This window comes from Canis aureus, chromosome 18 (genome assembly GCF_053574225.1).
Source record: "Canis aureus isolate CA01 chromosome 18, VMU_Caureus_v.1.0, whole genome shotgun sequence".
NCBI classification, from domain to species: domain Eukaryota; kingdom Metazoa; phylum Chordata; class Mammalia; order Carnivora; family Canidae; genus Canis; species Canis aureus.
This window is the reverse complement of record NC_135628.1, coordinates 27,787,526-27,807,634: the sequence shown is the minus strand read 5'-3', so window position 1 is coordinate 27,807,634 and position 20,109 is coordinate 27,787,526. Positions and strand designations below refer to the sequence as shown.

General features: G+C 32.5%; 1 protein-coding gene across 23 annotated transcripts in view; it reads left to right on the top strand.

The window, feature by feature from the left end:
• Nucleotides 1-20,109, top strand: part of HDAC9 (histone deacetylase 9) — a 1,013,161-nt gene that overhangs the window by 931,843 nt on the left and 61,209 nt on the right. For all 23 annotated transcript variants that reach the window (XM_077856623.1, XM_077856624.1, XM_077856625.1 and 20 more), the window contains one exon: nucleotides 10,488-10,621. In XM_077856623.1, coding sequence (XP_077712749.1) covers nucleotides 10,488-10,621 — 134 coding nt within the window. The remainder of the gene's footprint in view (nucleotides 1-10,487; nucleotides 10,622-20,109) is intronic.

Below are 20,109 nucleotides of genomic sequence, written 5' to 3'. Positions count from 1 at the left end.
CCATCCCACTTGGTCAATTATGCATGAACATTGGTGAGAGAATAGATCCCATGTGTTTGATGCATTATTGAAAACAGCAGTAAAAACTAGTGATTGGCAAATCAAATTGCAATTGGGGTTTGGCAAAAAATATTGTTGAGGGGTAGGAAGAAATGGTCCTATGATGTCCAAAAGCATTTTCTAGGGATTTTTTTTTCCTAACTGGTTTTATATTTGTGTATTTTAAGGGAAATTTAATTCACATGTTTCTGGTTTGTTTACACTTAACACACCAAAGCAATGATTTGTGAAAGCAATTTGGTATCTAGGAACTCTTTTTAAAGTTCCTTTTGAACTAGAAATCATGTCTAAAAATATGAGCAGTATTAATATCTATTGAGTTGGCTGAATGTAAGAAATGCACTCACTGAGAGTTTTGGGTTCTCGCCCCAACTATATTGTCAACTGTTTGCCTTTATAATTCACCTTTCTGGGTCTTAGTTTCCTCATCCTTAAAATGAAAATATTGGAATATAGAATCTTAAAATTCATTTCTAGATCTAAAATTCCATGTTTAAAATCCTTTATTAAAAAAGATAAAAAGTAAAAAAAAAAAAAAGATAAAAAGTGCTATGAGACAGGCTCTGTTTGATGTAGGTGCTTATTTTTTTATGGTACCTTCATATGATTAGATATTCATTTCAAATCTGTGAGACAGAATAATTAATCCTTTTTTTAAAGATTTCATTTATTTATTTATGACAGAGAGAGAGAGAGGCAGAAACACAGGCAGAGGAAGAAGCAGGCTCCATGTAGGGAGCCTGACGTTGGACTCGATCCCAGGTCTCCAGGATCACACCCTGGGCTGAAGGCGGCGCTAAACCGCTGGGCCACTGGGGCTGCCCAGAATAATTAATCCTTCATTATATTTACAGGTGAAAAAACTGAGATTCAAATATCTATTTCAAGTATCAGATTTATATATAAAACTATGGCACATAGTAGGAATTTAGTAAATGTTGATTTATAGGTAGATCATAGATGGGGGATGATGGATGGATGGATCAATGAATGAATGGATGGATAATCAAAATGCCTGTCAACCTTTTTTGCCATCTTATTCTCAGGAGTTCTTCAGAACAAATGTTTTCCAAAAATAATGGCATTGAAGTATTCTGTTTCCTCAGACTTTAAGATAAAAACCAACTTCATTTTTTTTCAAAAGATGCTGAGAATATAAACTCACCTCCTTGACCATAACTGACTGGAACAGCAAAGGAATTTTGACTATAGTTGAAAGTACCTTCTTTAAAACATATGCAATATTTATAGGGCTGCTTAAAATAAGCCAACTGAAAGATTTAATGATAATAATCTCCATATTTCTTCTAAATTTGATTTCCGGTTTCAATGAACTTGGAAAGAGTCCTAGGACATCAAATAAATAAAGATCTTAATATGAAATGAATCTTCAGAATATGTTCATAAATTTACATTTTAAACATGACCAGAAAATATATATCTTTGCCCATTATTAAGGTGATACTTTAATGAAAAATTTTCATTTGCATGAAATAAACTTTTTTGGCTACAGATGAAAGGATTTTATGGTAGCGACAATGGTTTTGTGAGTTAAATGATCCCAACATCATCAGGAATGAATCACAAGTGCCTACCATATGAATTACAGCACTATGAGTCTTAAAAAGGTATTTCTGTGGAAAGCATTCTTCCCATCTGTAACAATCAGATTCTGCTTTGAAGTCCTGCTAGAGTCTCACAATACATGAGACAGCCACATGCTACCCAAACTTCTCTCTCAACTTGAGTTTGACTGCATTTTCCCAAAGAACAATATGGCAATTTAATGATGAAGGAGTTTATAGAGGAAAATGGCTACAGTTTTTATAATTATACTTCGCTGTATGTGCATTCTTCAGTGATCCCTTCTGGACATAACTATAGAGATTAGGCCAGTGGATAAGCAAAATTAAATTTCAAATTAAAATGGGACAAAAGTGTCTCCTTTAATCCCTACTGTATTGAATCTGCAATGAAGTCTTCACAAGTATTTCAGGCCCAAATGAAACTAAGCTGTGAGAAATATGAATAAATTGTTATTGAGACTTTTTAACTATATCAGAAAGAGTTACAAGAATGATATAAATTAATAATATAGTAGATGTCAGTATTTCGAAGAGAATGTCACTACTGCTGATTTTCACTCTGCTACCTCTTCTGAATGGGTATGGGTGTGAAGATTGCCTCTGTCATTCCTGGATTTGGGGGGCTTGTTTTTCTTTTTGTTTTTGTTTTTAGTTGAAACTTTCCTCAACAGACAAAAAATAATAGTGGAAAAACACTTGCAGTGAATGGGAAACTGACATCAACAAAGTTAAGAGATTAATATAAGTAGAAGTAAAATGACCTGTCTAGAATCAGTGCCTTTGTGTCTATTTACTGTGTGTATGTGTGAGAGAGAGAGACAGAGAGACAGAGAGAGACAGAGAGAGAGAGAGAGAGAGAGAGAGTGTGTGTGTGTCTATCTCTGTATTAATCCAATGAATTATGACCCAGGTACTTTCTCTGGCAATTGGTTGCTGATTCTAGAGTCTAATCTATTACAGGATGACAAAATAACAATGGCAACTAAATTGTAGGTTGGAGAGAAGTCCCTCTTCGGTGTACAACAGAATTCCTTCATCTTAACTTCCCTAGAGAATTCCAATTCAACGTTTTTGTAATTTCATAAGAGAAATAGGCTATCTGGGAGTATCTCTCATTTCCCTGGTCTTTTATAATAATGTTTCAGTTATCCACAACAGGCATTGCTGAATACATCTAGGTTCTAAAAGAATGGAGTATATAGAGTATCGGAACTTTGTTCCCATTTTGCCTTTATATGCACTGCTATTATAATCTCGTAACTGATAAGAAAGAAAAATTAATTTTAAAAATAGGCCTCTTTCGATTATAAAATAATACATAACACTAGCATCAAATAAATGCTGATATGAAGTGGCCCTTTGGGATGCCTAGGAGGCTCAGCGATTGAGCCTCTGCCTTTGGTTCAGGGTGTGATCCGCAGTCCAGGAATAGAGTCCCACATTGGGCTCTCTGCGAGGACCCCACTGTCTATGTCTCTGTCTCTGTGTCTCTCATGAATAAATAAATAAGATTTTTTGTAAATAAATAAGTAAATAAATAAATAAATAAAGTGGCCACTTTAACCATACAAGAGGATACTATTTGCAATCATATACAAAACTGAAAACCTAGTAACAAATATATAAAAATAGAATTGATTGGCATATTAATATGTTTAAAATAATATTGTGAGGATTTGAAAAATGTTTCCCACTAGAGATAATTTTAAGTTAAAAAATTATGATATTTATTTTTAAAATACACAAAAACAAAAAGTATGAAATACCACAAAAGGAGAATTGGCAAATCTTTGGTTAGTAGGACTGTGGATTTACTGTTATAAACATTACAATTATTTTATTGCTATTCATTATTTTATTATTTATTAACTATAAGAAAATACACTTATATAATATATAACTATATATATTGCTATTTTATTTTATTTTATTTTATTTTATTTACTATTTATTCATTATTTTCCAAATATTCTACATTGAATTTGTGTTAATTTTGGTTTCCAAAACAGTTTTTTTTATTAGTGGAAATTAAAATAAAGCTAGTTAGTGTTGTTTCTTCTCAGTATGACTATACCCTGGGAACTATTTGGGAAACATCAGATAGAAGTGTTTGAGACATACCGTTTTGAAGGATGAATCCTTTTTTTGCCCATAACTTAGTTATTAAATACATATCTAAAGTGGGGCACCTGGGTGGCTCAGTGGTTGAGCATCTGCCTTTGGCTCAGCTCATGATCCCGGGGTCCTGGGATGGAGTCCTACATCCCTGTAGGGAGCCTACTTCTCCCTCTGCCTATGTCTCAGTCACTCTCTCTTTGTCTCTCATGAATTAATAAAATCTTTTTAAAAATAAATACATATCTAAAGTTTAATTATTGAGATTTCTTTGAGCGATTTTTCATTTCAAACAGCTTTTCTGAACTTAAAAAAATGCTAACACAATATGACTTCTAGCCAGAAGTAATACCCCATAGAATATCAGGAAATCTAATTGAAACTGATAATTTGAACCACGACCATATTTACAACTTACTTTGTAATTCTTTTCAGAAACAAAAAATTACATTTGCTTCTAGTAAACCAACAGAACTAAACAGAGAATTTCTAACTGAAAATGCCCTTCCAATTCTCTTCCCCAATGGTGTCCCATTCTTGGTAGTTACCACTTCAGCTCTGTTTGTTCATGAAAAGAAATGACTTGTTACAATGTAGCTTCCTTCTCATACTTGTAATTTAATGCTGATTAAATTAAATTAATTTAATGCTTTCTGAAACAACCAGGCTGCACAGAGGATTCCTCTAGTGTAGTGGCAGTAGTATAGTAGTGTTAGCATTTCGTTAATGCCTCATTCTGGAAGATTTCCTCAAAAGAGTGTAAGGTGCCAAATTTCACTTTGAAAAAAAGTATTTCTTACAGAATTCCATCCTAGTCAGTGCAAAAGTAATAGAAAAGACTGCCAAATCTGATTTTCAGTAGATATATACCAATTTCAGTGACTACCCTGAGTGTGCCCATGTTGCTACTCCACAGGCTTCTCCCTAAGCTCTACTCCCACTCCCAAAATAATCCAGAAGCTAAAGGTATATATGGACCTTCAGAACCTAGTTCCATCACCATATTTGATGATTGCTTTAGCCCAAGATGCAACATGTTATATAGATAGTTTTTCCACTTGATCATTTTTTTCCCATAAGCCCTCACACTCAGGACACTCCAACCATCCTGAAAACAAATTGCTAGTTATGCTTCACTATAATTTTTCAACTGTTCAGGTTAAGTTTATTGTAACAAGCAGGGTGGGCTTTTGTGCCTTTTGTAGTAAAAACTTTAAATCCAACTTGCAATTATGCCTATTAAAAATGTTTCACATACACCCCACTGAAACTTTTATCTCACATGTCCTAGAAAATAATACCTTGACATTAATAGCCATGCTTGGCTTTTCAAATACCCCATATATATGTACAGGAGTAATGGACACAGTAGAACTCAGGTTAAAAACTAAAGTTATTCTTGAGTTCCTTACTTTGATTGGAAGAGGGCACAGGCCTTGTAGATATTCATTTCTTTATTTCACTTGAATCTTTTGTGCAAGCATAACTCAAAAGTTCAGCTGCTTCAATCTGTGGCTCAAAAATCACATGGGTAACATGTGAATGGAAATAAACCCTGTAGGTAGAAGAAAGAGGAATTTGGATAGAGATCAAAGATTAGCTTCATTCCATTCTTTCCTTTTACTTTTTACTATCCCATCTAAATTTGGTATTTTATGGGACTTTTTTTCCAGGGGTAAGAGTGAACTTAAATCAGATTTGAGACTTTCTTTCTCTTTCTCTTTTTCTAAGTCTGTGTGATTTGATCTGCTCAATAATGACTTTAGATAATTGAATTCTCAAATGTTAGGAACGTTTACTATGAAAGATATGGCATACTGCCTTGATTTATTATTATTATATGTTTAAGTTCTCATTATAGTCCTGGTTTAGAGTTATAGGAAAAACTCTTCTGAATATTTAACAATATGATTAGCAGAAATATTTGCCTATTTGCCTCTGAGTATTAAGAGTATTTCTTGCTTTTTTATTTTCTGGAATGGAACAGTTACTATGTGCTATTAACTTTTAATATTTCTAACCATTAGAGATCAAAACTTTGCCATACACATCTTCTGAAAGTTTAGCATTCTTTTTATAGTAATCATGTAAGAAGGTAGGGAGTTTAGTGTGGTCATCCCCATAAGTGGCCCATGAAAACTCCATTTGATATCATCATGAGGTTCATAAAAAGAAATATTATAGTGCTTGAAAACACTTTTTATCTATTTTTAAAAATCTTTGTAGGATAATTTTTGAAAACTATTTAGAAATATAGAGTAATTAGGGGAATCCCTGGGTGGCTCAGCAGTTTCGCACCTGCCTTCGGCCTACGGCATGATCCTGGAGTCCCGGGATCGAGTCCCATATCGGGCTCCCTGCATGGAGCCTGCTTCTCCCTCTGCCTATGTTTCTGCCTCTCTCTCTCTCTGTTCTCTCAAGAATAAATAAATAAAATCTTTAAAAAAAAAAAAGAAATATAGAGTAATTATAAATGACTATTTTGACTTCTATCAAAATATTAGCTAAGTGGGTAGAATCAACAATGAAGTACTTCAAGGTAGTGAGGAAGTAAAATTTTGTTTCTGGCTAACCTCAAGTGCTAGAGCAATACTGAAATTCTGGACAGTTATGGTTTATTGGATGAATATCTCAGTGCATTCCAAGGATTAAGAATATATTATTCTATTTTTCCAAAATGGAAGCAACTTAGTTTAGTTTTGAGATCTCATTGTTTCACAACTTTATAGGTTTTCATTTAGTTCTATCAACTTTATTTTGAGAATTCCTTTCGCAGAGCCACAATGCTATGGAGAAGAAGAGATCAGCCTTGAAAGTAGCCCAGTCAGTCTTGCAGGGCATGCACTTCCATATTTAAGATTATTCTTTCACATTTTTATGGATGTAGAAATACCCTAAGTATTATAAGCACCACACAATTGAGGGGAAATGAAATAATGTCCTTTATACTGTAGAATGGATAATACAAGAAGCAGAAAAATTTGAATTAATGTAAACGTTGAAAAATGAATGACAAAACTATGAAAACAAAAATGTTATTGATTTGCAAGTGTGGAGGGGTGGAGAGGAAGGATGAATAGGTTGAGAATAGGATTTTTAGGACAGTGAAACAATGGGCAGCCCAGGTGGCTCAGCGGTTTAGAGCTGCCTACAGCCCAGGGCGTGATCCTGGAGACCCAGGATCGAGTCCCCATATCAGGCTCCCTGCATGGAGCCTGCTTCTCCCTCTGCCTCTCTCTCTCTCTCTCTCCTATGTATTTTCATGAATAAATAAATAAAATCTTAAAAAAAAGGACAGTGAAACAAAATATATGATACTATAATGGTAGGTACATGACATTATGCATTCGTAAAAACCCACAAAACCATACAACACAAACAGTAAATCCTAAACATTGGCTTTTATTATCAATAATATATCAATACTGGCTCATCGACTGTAGCAAATGTACCACACTAATGTAAGATATTAGTAATAGAGGAAATGACAGGTGAATGGAAACTCTCTGTACTTTCTGCTCAGTTTTTCTTTAAACCCAAACTGCTCTAAAAAATAAAAGTTATTAATTATTAAAAATATAATTGATTTAAAATTAAACATTATTCCTTGTAAGTTCCTTAAACATATTAAAAAATGCAATGCCATATTGAACACATTATTTACTTTCACTTATTTTTTTTTGCAAATGTCCTTGAAATTGGGCAAGTTGGATGCAATGTTAATTTTTTTTAATGTTGAATGAGAGACATTTACATTTGGCAGTATGAAAGTCTATCTATCCTGAAACACTTCTACATAAAGGTATCAAAACTACTTTTTAAAATTCATGAATGACTTCCAAAAAGATCAAAGGAGATTAACAAATCCTATAGTTGTTGGCTACCCTTGGCTATCCAAAATCTCCAGCTGGATAAAGGTTGTACATTAATTACTACTGCATACTGGAAAAGGGAGTCAAAGCCTTGGGCCTATGATGGAAAAAGTTTTGATTAGAGACCAGCATAAAGAAAGGAATAAGAAAGAGGCAACTCTAACAAAAAGGGTGAATGGAAGAGGAAATACTGCTGAATTAAAACAACAAATCTATCTTAGCTAGGGCTATGAATAGAAGGATTTTCAAAATATTGAAAAGAAAATGGGGGGAAGCCTCATTTTTTTTTACATGAGAATTGCAGTCAGGTTTTCGGGTCCACATTTACGATAACTACATTAAAAAAAGTCCCTGAAACCTAAGAGTTTAAAATTTATCTTAAATGGTACTATCACAGTCATCCTGTAGAGGCAAATAAAATCACACTTAACCCAGGTTTCAAAAATAGATCTCAAATTCAGTTTAAGTTTCGAAAACTTCTCACATAGGAAGCTCCAATGTATATGAGCTTAATAATAATAATAATAATAATAATAATAAAACAGAGGAGAATTAAGACATCATGAGGATGATTCAGCAGAAATAACAAATAGTAATATTAGGTCATAAAGATTTCAAATAACAGATACAGAATGTAAATTAATTATTGATAAATAAAAGGAAGAAATAAAAACATGAGCAAATAGTAAGAAACTATAAAAATAACTAAGAAGTTATGAAATCTAACTAAATAGAGCATTTGGAATTGAACAGTATAATCACTATAATGAAGATACCAATAGAAATGTTAAATAGTAGATAAGACACATGCGAAGAAAGGCTGGAAATTAGATCTGAAATAAAAATACATATAATTCAGGACAGAAAGAGACAAAAAAATGAAATAAACCTTAAGAGACATTGAGAATACAATAACAATAACCACATACATCTAATTGGAATTCTAAAATAAGATAATAAATAAACAACTCTATTTCAATAAATTTGAACACTTAAATAAATTTCTAAGAAATATAACTTATGAAGATAGAGAAAGCATGAGTAGTCCTATAGTTGCTAAAGAAATTCAATCTTCCTCAAAAAAAACACAATGCTCAAATGGTTGTAGAGGAGATTTCTACTCAACTTTCTAGAATCATATAATGGAAAAAGGAGATTCTTACCATATCAATATTCAACATGGTCAATACAGGACTGGAAAATTATAGATTAACTGCATTCATGTACATAGGTGAAAAAAATCCCAAACAAAGCACTAATAAAACAAATCCAGTTGTGTGCAAAAAAGATAATTACATCACAATCAAGCTTATTTTTCTCCATAAATTCAATGATGGCTTAATGTTAGAAACATTAATTAATGTAACACAACACTATGAAATTTTAGGAGAAAAAAATCTCATTTTGGTGTAAACAAATTTAACAACCATTTATAAAAAAACCTTTAATTCAAAGTAGAAATAGAAAGGTCCCTCCTGGGCAGCCCAGGTGGCTCAGAGGTTTAGCGCCACCTTGAGTCCAAGGTGTGATCCTGGAGACCCAGGATGGAGTCCCACGTTGGGCTTCCTGCATGGAGCCTACTTCTCACTCTGCCTGTGTCTCTCCCTCTCTCTCTCTCTTTCTCTCTGTCTTTCATGAGTAAATAAATAAAATATTTAAAAATAATAAAAAAGAAAGGTCCCTCTTAAAACTGAATGAAGCCACAATAAAAAGCCATTAAAACCATTATTCACTCGCTTGGTAAATTATACCAAATATTGGTAAGGACATAACTAAATGGAAATTTTTATATATGCCACTTCTCAGAATGGATTGGTTGTAGCCTTTTAGAAATAATCTGGTATTATTTAGCAGATTTTAAGCCACAATGATTTTACTCCACTGTTGCACACGTGAACTAAAGAGTGCTATAAAAACATTCATGAAGGCATTGTTTGTAATAAAGCACTGGGGTTTGGTAATAACAAAAAAATGCAAATATCTTTCATCAAGAGATTGGGTAAACAAGTTCTTTTATACTCATGCTATGGCCTACTAGATAGCAAAGAACTATTGCTACTTTTATCAACAGAGATGATCTAACAAGATGTTGTATGCAAAGAGCAAGTTGTGAAAATATCAAATCACTTTTATAAAGTTCAAAAAAATTAAACAAAATAAAGCAAAGGAAATATCACACAAAGTCAGGATCCTAATTTCCTGCAGAGTGGAGGAAAGATATTAATAGAAGTACATAAGGGGCTTTAAAAGTATTTCTAACATCATTTTCCTTAAATTGGAAAGAGAGTGAGTTGACAGGTGTTTCTCATACCATTAAACTTTAGAATGTATAGATATTGGTTTTTTTTACATTTATTAACTTTCATAATCAAAATTATGTCTATAAAAATCTGATGTGATAAGTAATTTGAAGGGATGTGTAAAAAACCTCTTTTTATAATAAAGTAAGACAGATAATGGAGATAAGAAACAAAGTCAAACATATATCTGATTTGATATATGTATTATTGACCTCATTAACACTTGCCAAATGCTACTCAGATTTTTCATCCAAGTACACATAGAATATGTTGTGAAAGGTACTAGTATACACTGATGAGAAATCATAGTGATTGGTGTAAATTTTGGTTGTGATACTGCTTAGTTGTTGGATCTTGGATTTTGGTTCCCACATTTGTAAAATATAGATAATAATAGTACCTAATTTATCAAGTTATTGTATGTATTAAATGAATTAGCCCATGGAAGGTGCTGAGAAAAGACACACACAGAATAAAAGTTCAATCAACATTAGATTCTAGTAGTATTCTCTTTTGATTTAATACTTTGAAATGTTCTGTTTGTGTTATGATAGGCTTTGGTCATTTGACGAAGCAATTGATGACATTGGCTGATGGACACGTGGTATTGGCCCTAGAAGGAGGACATGATCTGACAGCCATCTGTGATGCATCAGAAGCCTGCGTAAATGCTCTTTTAGGAAATGAGGTAAAAAAAATTAAAAGTTTACAAAAGTAGCACTAAAGAACTAGTGATGTATGCATCCATATACTTATTTTTTTAATCCCACATAATCAGAAAGCAGAGTATTGCTCTTACAATTTTAACAAAGAAGGTAAACTTCTAGGAGTTTACATGTACTCTTGTTACATGGTATAACTTTTGTCCAGTTAATCCACTGCACTTCCTTCAATCAGGTTATTTGCATACTCAATAAATAAGTAACTCTTGGGTGAAGAAAATCTTTATATATTGTCCCAGCTAATAAGCATTTAAACACTGAAAAACAAATAACTCAAAGAAAATTTCTCTTGAGACTTTCCATAGGATTATGTTAGATCAAGGGAGAAAGTAAAGCTTTTACATTTTTTTTAGCTTTATTGAAATGTAGTTGACAAATAAAATTGTAATACATTTAAAGTGTACAATGTGATGATTTGATATATGCATACATTGTAAACTGATTCCCTGTATAAAATTAATTTAACACATTCATAACCTCACATACTTACATTTTGTCTGTTTGTTCATTTGGCAAGAACACTTAAATTCTATTTTCTTAGCAAATTTTAATTATATAATGCAGTATTGTCAACTACAGTCATCATATTACACATTAGATCCTCAAACCTTACTCATCTTGTAACTGAAAGTTTAAAAACTTCTACCAACCTCTCCTTATTCCCTCCCACCCCTTTAACCCTGGGCAGCCACTATTCTACTCTGTATTTATGAATTCAATTAATTTTATTGGGGGTGGGGACCCACATAAGTGATACCATGCAATTTTTATATCTTTCTGGCTTATTTCACTTAGCATAATGCCCTCCAGATTTATCCACGTTGTCAAAAATGACAAGATTTCCTACTTTTTAAAATATTGAATAATATTCCATTGTATGTATATACATACACTTATATATACCACATTTTCCTTATCAACTTAACTGTTGTTGATGGACATTTAGGTAGTTTCCATATCTTGACTATTGTCAATAATTCTGCATTAAACATTGGAGCACAGCTATCTCTACAAGACTGCTGTTGTTTCCTTTGGAATTATATACCCAGAAGTAAGATTGCTGGATCATATGTCATAAAATATGCAGTTTTAGTTTCTTGAGGAATCACCTACTGTTTTCCTTTGTGGCTGTACATCTTACCTTTCCAACATCATTGCACTAATTTTTCCTGCTCTCCACATTTCATCAGCATTTATCTCTTTTCTTTTTGATAATACTGAGGTTTTTGTTTTGTAGTTTCCTGATGATTACTAATATTGATGATCACCTTTCCATGTTGGCCATTTACATTTTTTCTTTGGAAAAACATCTAATTGGGCCTTTTGTTCATTTTTTTTTTGGGGGGGGTGCCTTTTTTTTTGCTATTGAGTTGTATTAGTTCTTTGTGTGTTTTAGATATTAACTTCGTATTGGATATATAGTTTGCAAATATTTTCAATTCCATAGGTTACCATTTTATTCACCTTTGCTGTGCAGAGCTTTTAAGCTTGATTAGTCCCACTTTGTTTGTTTGTTTGCTTGCTTGCTTGCTTTTGTTGCCTTTACTTCTGGCGTCAGATCAAAAAAAAAAAAAAAAAAAAAAAAACCATTGCCAAGGTTTATGTCAAGGAGATTACACCTTAAGTTTTCTTCTAAGAGTTTTATGGTTTCACATTTACATTTAAGTTTTTAATCAATTTTAAATTGACTTTTGTGTATGATGTAAGATAGGGGTCCATTTTTATTCTTTTGTGGATGGCTGTTCAGTTTTACCAACACCATTTATTGAAGAGACTATTCCCTCCTCCCTTGTATATTCCCAGATCCTTTGTTGAAGATTAATTTACCATATGTGTATGAGTTTATGTGGGTCTTTTCTTCTGTTCCACTAATCTGTGTGTCTTTCTAATGCCAGTACCATACATTTTACATTGATTATTTGTAGTATATTTGAAATCAAGACGTGTAATGACTCTAGCATTATTATTCTTTCTCCAGATTCCTTCATCTGTTTGGGGTCTTTGTGGTTTCATATGAGTTTTAGAATATTTTTTCTATTTCTGTAAAAATTGCCTTTTGATAAAGATTGCATTGAATCTATAGATTGCCGTGGGTAATATTAATATTTTTTAAAAAGATTTTATTTATTTATTTGAAAGACAGCATGAGTGAGGGGAGGGGTAGAGGGAGAAGAAGAAGCAGACTTCTTTCTGAGCAGGAAGCCCAGCATGGGGCTCCATCTCAGGATCCAGGAATCATGACCTGGGCCAAAGGCAGATGCTTAACCAGGAGCTACCCAGGCATGCCATGAATATTTTAATAATATTAACTCTTCTCATCCATAACATGGGATATATTTCCATTTATATGTGTCTTCTTCAGTTTTTTTCATCTATATCTTACAGTTTTTGGTGCATAGACTTTTTACTTCCTTGGATACATTTATCTCTAAGTATTTTATTGTTTATGATACCATTTTAAATGGGGTGGTTTTATTTCTTCTTCAGATAGTTTATTGTTGGTATATAAAACTAGTATTTTATGTTGATTTTGCATTTTTCCACTTTACTAAAATTTTAAATTAATTCTAATGGTTTTGTGGTGGAGTCTTTAGGGTTTTCTATATATATCATATCATCTGTAAATAGAGACAGTTTTTCTTCTTCCTTTCCAGTTTGGATGTCTTTTATTTCTTTTCCTTGCTTAATTGCTCTAGATCATGCTTACAATACTATATTGAATAAAAGTAGCAAAAGTGGGCATCCTTGTCTTGTTTTTGATCTTAGAGTATGGTGTCAGCTTATTTATTATGTTGAGGTATGTTCCTTCTATACTGAATTTGTTGAGAGTTTTTAATCACAAAGGATGTTGAATTTTGTCAAAGCATTGTCTGCATTTATTGAGATGATCATATGATTTTTTCCTTCATTTTACTAATGTATTGTATCACATTGGTTGATTTGTATGTGCTAACCATTCTTGCATTCCTGGAGTAAATAGCACTTAATCATGGTGTATGATCCTTTTAATGTAATGTTGAACTCAGTTTGCTAATATTTTGCTGAGAATTTTTGCATCTATGTTCATCGGGGATATTGGCCTACAAAAAGAAATTTCTTTCCTTATAGTGTCCTTCATTGGCTTTGGTATCAGGGAAATACTGGCCTCCTAAAATGAGTTCAGACATGTTCCCTCCTATTTATTTTTTTGGATGAGTTTGAGAAGGATGAGTATTAGCACTTTAATATTTGGTAGAATTCACCAGTGAAGCCATCTGATTCTGGACTTTTTCTTTTTTTTTGGGGGGGGGGGGTTGATTACTGATTCAATTTCCTTACTAGTTTTTGGTCTGCTCTATTTTCTTTTTTTTTTTTTTCAGAATTCCATCTTGATGGGTTTTATGCTTCTAGGAATTTACACATTTCTTCTACATTATCCAATTTATTGATGTATAATTGTTTCTTAGTTTCTTATGATACTTTGGATTTCTATGTTATAAGTTGTCAACTCCCTTTTTCCAAATCTGATTTTATTAATTGAGGTTTTTCTCTTTTTTTCTTAGTCTAGTTAAAGATTTATCAATTTTATCCTTTTCTAAAGCAAACTGTAGTTTCATTGATTTTTTTCCATTATATTTTCATTCATTTATTTCCATTTTGATCTTTATTTTTTTCTTCTATTAACTTAGGCTTAGTTTATTTTTCTTTCTCTAGTTCCTTGTGGTATGAAGTTAGGCTGTCTGTCAAAATCTTTTTTTTTTTTTCTTTATATAAGCATTTATCGCTATAAACATCCTTCTTACAACTGCTTTTACTCCATCTTATAAGTTTTGGTATGATGTGATTCCATGTTCATTAGTCTCCAGATTTTTAAAATTTCTCTTTGACCCATTGGTTGTTTAGGAGCATGTTGTTAAATTACTACCTATTTGTGAGTTTTCCAGTTTCCTTTTGTCATTGATTTCTAGTTTTATGCATTGTGGTCAGAAAAGTTACTTGGAATGATTTCAGTCTTTTAAAATTTGCTAAGACTTGTTTAGTCTTAATAACTAAGGCCTATTATCTGATTTGTCCTGGAGGATGTTCCATATGTGCTTGAGAAGAGTGTATTTTCAGCTTCTGTTGGATAGGGTGTTCTTCATATGACTTTTAGTCCATACAGTCTAAAGCATAATTTAAGTCCAATGTTTCCTTATTGATTTTCTTTCTGGCTGACCTATCCATTATTGAAAGTGGGTTATTAAAGTCTCTAATATCATTGTATTTACGTATGTTTCTTTCTTCAAATCTGTTAATACCTGCTTTATTAATTTAGCTCCTTCTATGTTGGGTGCATGTTTACATTTGTTATGTACTCTTGATGACCCCTTTGTCATCATATAATGACCTTCTTTGTCTCTTATTACAGTTTTAGCTTATAATCTATTTTTTTCTGATATAAGTATATATATCCCTGCTTTCTTCTGGTTTCCACTGGCATGGAATATCTTCTCCATCCCTTCATTTTCAGTTGTGTATATTTAAACCTGAAATTATTCTCTTGTAGGCAGCATATAGTTAGGTCTTATTTTTGTATTCATTTAACTACTCTATGTTTTTTTATTAGAGAATTTAGTCCATTAAATTTGAAGTAGAAATATATGCAGGCTTACTCCTGCTATCTTGTTGTTTTCTGGCAGTTTTATAGTTCCTTTTTTCCTCTCCTGCTGTCTTTTTTTGTGCATTGATGATTTCCCATAGTGGTACATTTTTTTTCCCCCATTTTTTTTTCCCACCCCCCAGTGGTGCATTTTTATTTCTCTGTCTTTTGCATGCTTCTATAGGTTTTTGCTCTGTGGTTACAATGAGGCTTGCAAAAATCCTGTAGTTATAATAATGCATTTTAGGCTGATAAAACCCTAATGTATACAGAAACTCTACATTTTTACACTCTCCTCTCACAATTTATATTTTTATATAACAATTTATACATTTTTATATTTTGTATTCATTAAAATATTATTGCTGTTATAGCTATTTTTAATACTTTGTCTTTTAACCTTTACAGTAGAGTTATGATTTCCCACTATCATTATAATATTAAGGTATTTGAATTTAACTACATGTTTACCTTTAATTTTATACTTTCATACGTTTTTCTGTTACTAGTTAGTATCCTTTCATTTCAGCTTGAGGAACTCCCTTTAAGAACTCTTGTTAAGGGCAACCTAATGGTGATGAATGCTTTAGCTTTTGTTTGTCTGCAAAATTGTATCTATCCTTCAATTCTTAATGACAGCTTTGTTGAGTAGTGTATTCTTGATTAGCAGTTTTTTCTTACTGTACTTTATTATAACACTCCTTTTTGGTCTTTAAGTTTTCTGCTGAAAAATCCTCTCATAATCTTAATGATATTCCCCTATCTGTGACAAGTTGTTTTTCTCTTACTGTTTTTAAGATTCTCTCTTTGTCTTTAAATTTTGAAAATTTAATACGCCTTGTTGTGGGTCTCTTTAGATCCACTTAATTTGGTACTCTTTGAGATTCCTATATTGGTTGTGTGTTTCTCTCCCCAGGTAAGGACAGTTCTTAACCACTATTTCTTCAAATAAGCTTTCTGGCCCTTTCTTTTGTCCTTCTGGAACTCCTATAATTGCTTTGATTTGCTTCATGGTGTCCCATAAATCCTTTAAGCTATATTAACTGTTTTTCATTCTTTTTTTTCTTTTCGCTCTTTGACTGGATGAATTTCATTGCCCTGTCTTTGAATTTGCTGATCTTTTCTTCCATTTGATCTAGTCTCCTCTTGAACTCTCCTATTGAATTTTTCAGTTCAGTTATTGTATTCTTCAGTTCTATGATTTTTGTTTGGTACCTTTTACTAGTCTCAATCTCTTTGTTGATATTTTCACTTTGTTCCTGCAGTGCTTCCTGACCTCAGCGACCATCTTCACAGTTGCTTTTTTTTTTTAATTCAATTCAGTTAACATAGAGTGCATTATTTTTTTAAAGATGTTATTTATTTATTCATAAGAGACACACAGAGAGAAGCAGAGACACAGGTAGAGGGAGAAGCAGGCTCCTCGAGGGGAGCCCAAAGCAGGACTCAATCCCAGGACTCCAGGACCACGCCCTGAGCCAAAGGCAGACCTCAACCAGTGAGTCATCCAGGCAGCCCCATATAGTGCATTGTTAGTTTCAAGGGTAGAATTCAGTGATTCATCAGTTACATATAACAGTCAGTGCTTTTTACATCAAGTACTCTCCATAATGCCTATCACTCATTTACCCCATCCACCCACCCACTCCCCTCCCCTCCAGCAACCTTCAGTTTGTTTCCTATAGTTAAGAGCCTCTTATGGCTTGCCTCCCTCTCTGTTTTTATCTCATTTTATTTTTCCTTCCTTTCCCCTATGATCCTGTGTATACACACACACATAATGATATATAATGGAAATACATATTTTCATTTTATTTTTCCTTCCTTTCCCCTATGATCCTGTGTATACACACACACACACACACACACACACACACATGCACACACACATAATGATATATAATGGAAATACATATTTCCATTATATACACACACATACACACCACATCTTCTTTATCCATTCATCTGTCCATGGACATCTGGACTCTTTCCATATTTTGGCTATTGTGAACATTGCTACTATAAACATTGAGGTGCATGTGCCCCTTCAAATCACTATTTTTGTATCCCTTGGATAAATACCTAGTAGTGTAATTGCTGGGTCGTAGTGTAGCTCTATTTTTAACTTTTTGAGGAACCTCCATACTGTTTTCCAGAGTAGCTATTTATTTTTTATAGTGAAAGTTTACAAGTGTTAAGACTGTTTTAGATGTTTTCCTTTCTTTACATGAACTTGCAATGTGACCACTGACAAAATAAACATATACAAAATCATTTTTTAAATCTGTCATGCATATTGTTTTTTACTGGTGACTTACGATTTTGCCTGTAGTATTTATGAAGGGGAAAAAAGTACTTTTTCTTCTGCATGCTGAGCACATAAGTTTTATTGTTTGTTACCCTTTATCTTACAAATCTATAGTGCTTCTTCATGATTATTGTGCCTTATTTATTGAAGTAAATACTTACTTTTTTTCTTCTAAGGAAAATATGAGAAAAAAACTTGAGCAATATTTAAGTCTTTACTCTGTTGCATAATTTTAGATGGCACGGTAACCCAAGGATATAACTATCTAATGATTAGCATTCTTATTAGTAAATTGCTATTTCAGAGCATACATAGTCAGGGTGTCTAAGACTTTCTAAATATTAGAGCCTTAGTTCCCTATAAACAAACGATTTAAAAAATAGTGCTGGACATTTTTGTGTGTATGTATAGGAATAAAGGAGTGCAAAAAATAAAAGTTACTTCTATCTTGTCAGTTAATGTTAAGCTGCTCTATTTGCCTACCAGAAAACATATTTTGCATATTCACCTACAGTCTCAACTTACTTATTTGATTTTAAATATGGAAACATTTTAGAAAAGCAGACTGGTTTTAATATTTACATTGTAAAGGCTTATGCCAGATGTGCAGAAAATCACAGTAGGTTGTGGATTGTGGCTCCATGGATGATTGACCTGCCCAGAAAAAAATGTTACCCAGTTGCAAAAGCCAACTACATTTCCAAATATGTGAAAGGAAATTATGGATTTCACTGGCTCTCTTTGAGCACATCCATTCAAATGAGATTCTATTTCTATGTGCTGGTAATCTTTACACTTGGCCTACTTTATTCTTCCAAGGAAGGATTTCCAGTGAGAATGGAATAATATTTTTGCATGTGTGGTCTCTTTCTTTAAGGGATGACTGTATTTTAGAACACATTCAAGTCAGTTGTATGTAGTTGCTTGGTTTTCTTAATTTGTCTGGGTATACTAAAAAGCTAACTGGTTGTGTTTTGTACCTTCCTTCCACTTCATGACCTTTTGACTGGGATGTCTGTGGTCATTTTATTATATAGGCTATTCCTAGAGATCAAATAGACTGTTTACATAAAGCAGTTAATGACATTAGAACAACATCCCCTAATTTAAAATTTGAGACCTGTTCTCAAACCTACTCTATACCTTTTCTCTGTATTTTTAGAAAGAACAGGGTTAAGATATTGGAAGGAATAAAAATGTAATCGGTGAATCTTAAACATGCCCATATGGATGTATAGGTGCTATAAATGATAACTGAAATGATTATTTTTGACTATATTGACAATTTAATCAACTACACTATCTGAACGTCTTATAGTAAATTTGCTTTAGTTATTATAATACCCACTTTATTGTTTTTCAATGACTACCTTTAATTGCATGAGCACAATCTAAAATTTGGGTATTGTGAACTAAAGGAAGATAAGTTTAAATAACCTCTAGTTTTCTGGGTGTTTTTCTGTTGATATTTCTTTAGAATATAAATAAGATTATAAAATTTCCCACAAGATACTTAAGAGAAACAGATGGACTTGGTATATTGAACTTTGAAAGGTAAATTTTGGTGTGTCATGTCTATCAATATGCAGAGGAACAAAGCTTAGAGAAAGAAGGATTTTCTTTTCCTAATGAAAAATGGAAGAAAAATACATGTGTGTTGTGCATTATAATTCATTTGAAAAAAGGAAATGAAAATGTAATACTTGAAACAACTTAAGAAACAAAGAGTTCTTCTCACTTTCATTGACAATATAATTTATAATCCAAGGTCTGGCTTTCTATATATTTTTTCCAGTTCAAAGGTCATTATGACTAACAGCATGACTACATTGAAGTTTTAAATTTCATTCTTTTAGAAAAAGTAATATATAATAAGACATATTGCATGTACCTCATCATTTTAAAAAGTGCATACATGTAGTTTTCACAGTAGTTTTATGTAGTAAGGCCTAGGTAAGAAAAATTTTTTTAAAAATCTTTCAAATGCCAATTATTGCAATTTCAAATCCCAGTTTCCCTCCAAACTCCCTTTTCAAGTGATTAATAGGGCAATTATAACTTATTATCTGGGATTTCACTTTTACAAATAGCAAAATGTAGTAAAGCTTTAGCTTAAAACATTGGCAGAACCTACTTTGGCTTCTCAACACTGAACATGCAATTGAACTCAAATTAGGAAGGTCAAGAAGGGCCTTTTTGAGGGACTCTGCACTTTGTCAGATGTATTTATTCATGTGCAGAGGATTAGAATTCATAAACATTTTGCCAGTTTTTTGAATGCTATTTCTTTTCCTTGTTGTTCTTGGCCAGGCCATGTCAATACGGCAAATGCTGCTTCATAGAACTTATTATCAGCAGAATAATGTGTATTACATACCCAAAGGAATTATAAAATCAGCAGGAACTCTTGACTCTGCATCTTAGTATAAATATATAGATGGGTACCAAAAAAACTTGATTTTTTAAAAATTAAGTTTATCTGAATGATGCATTCAAAATAGGTATTTTTCTTTTTAAAGAATCCTTTT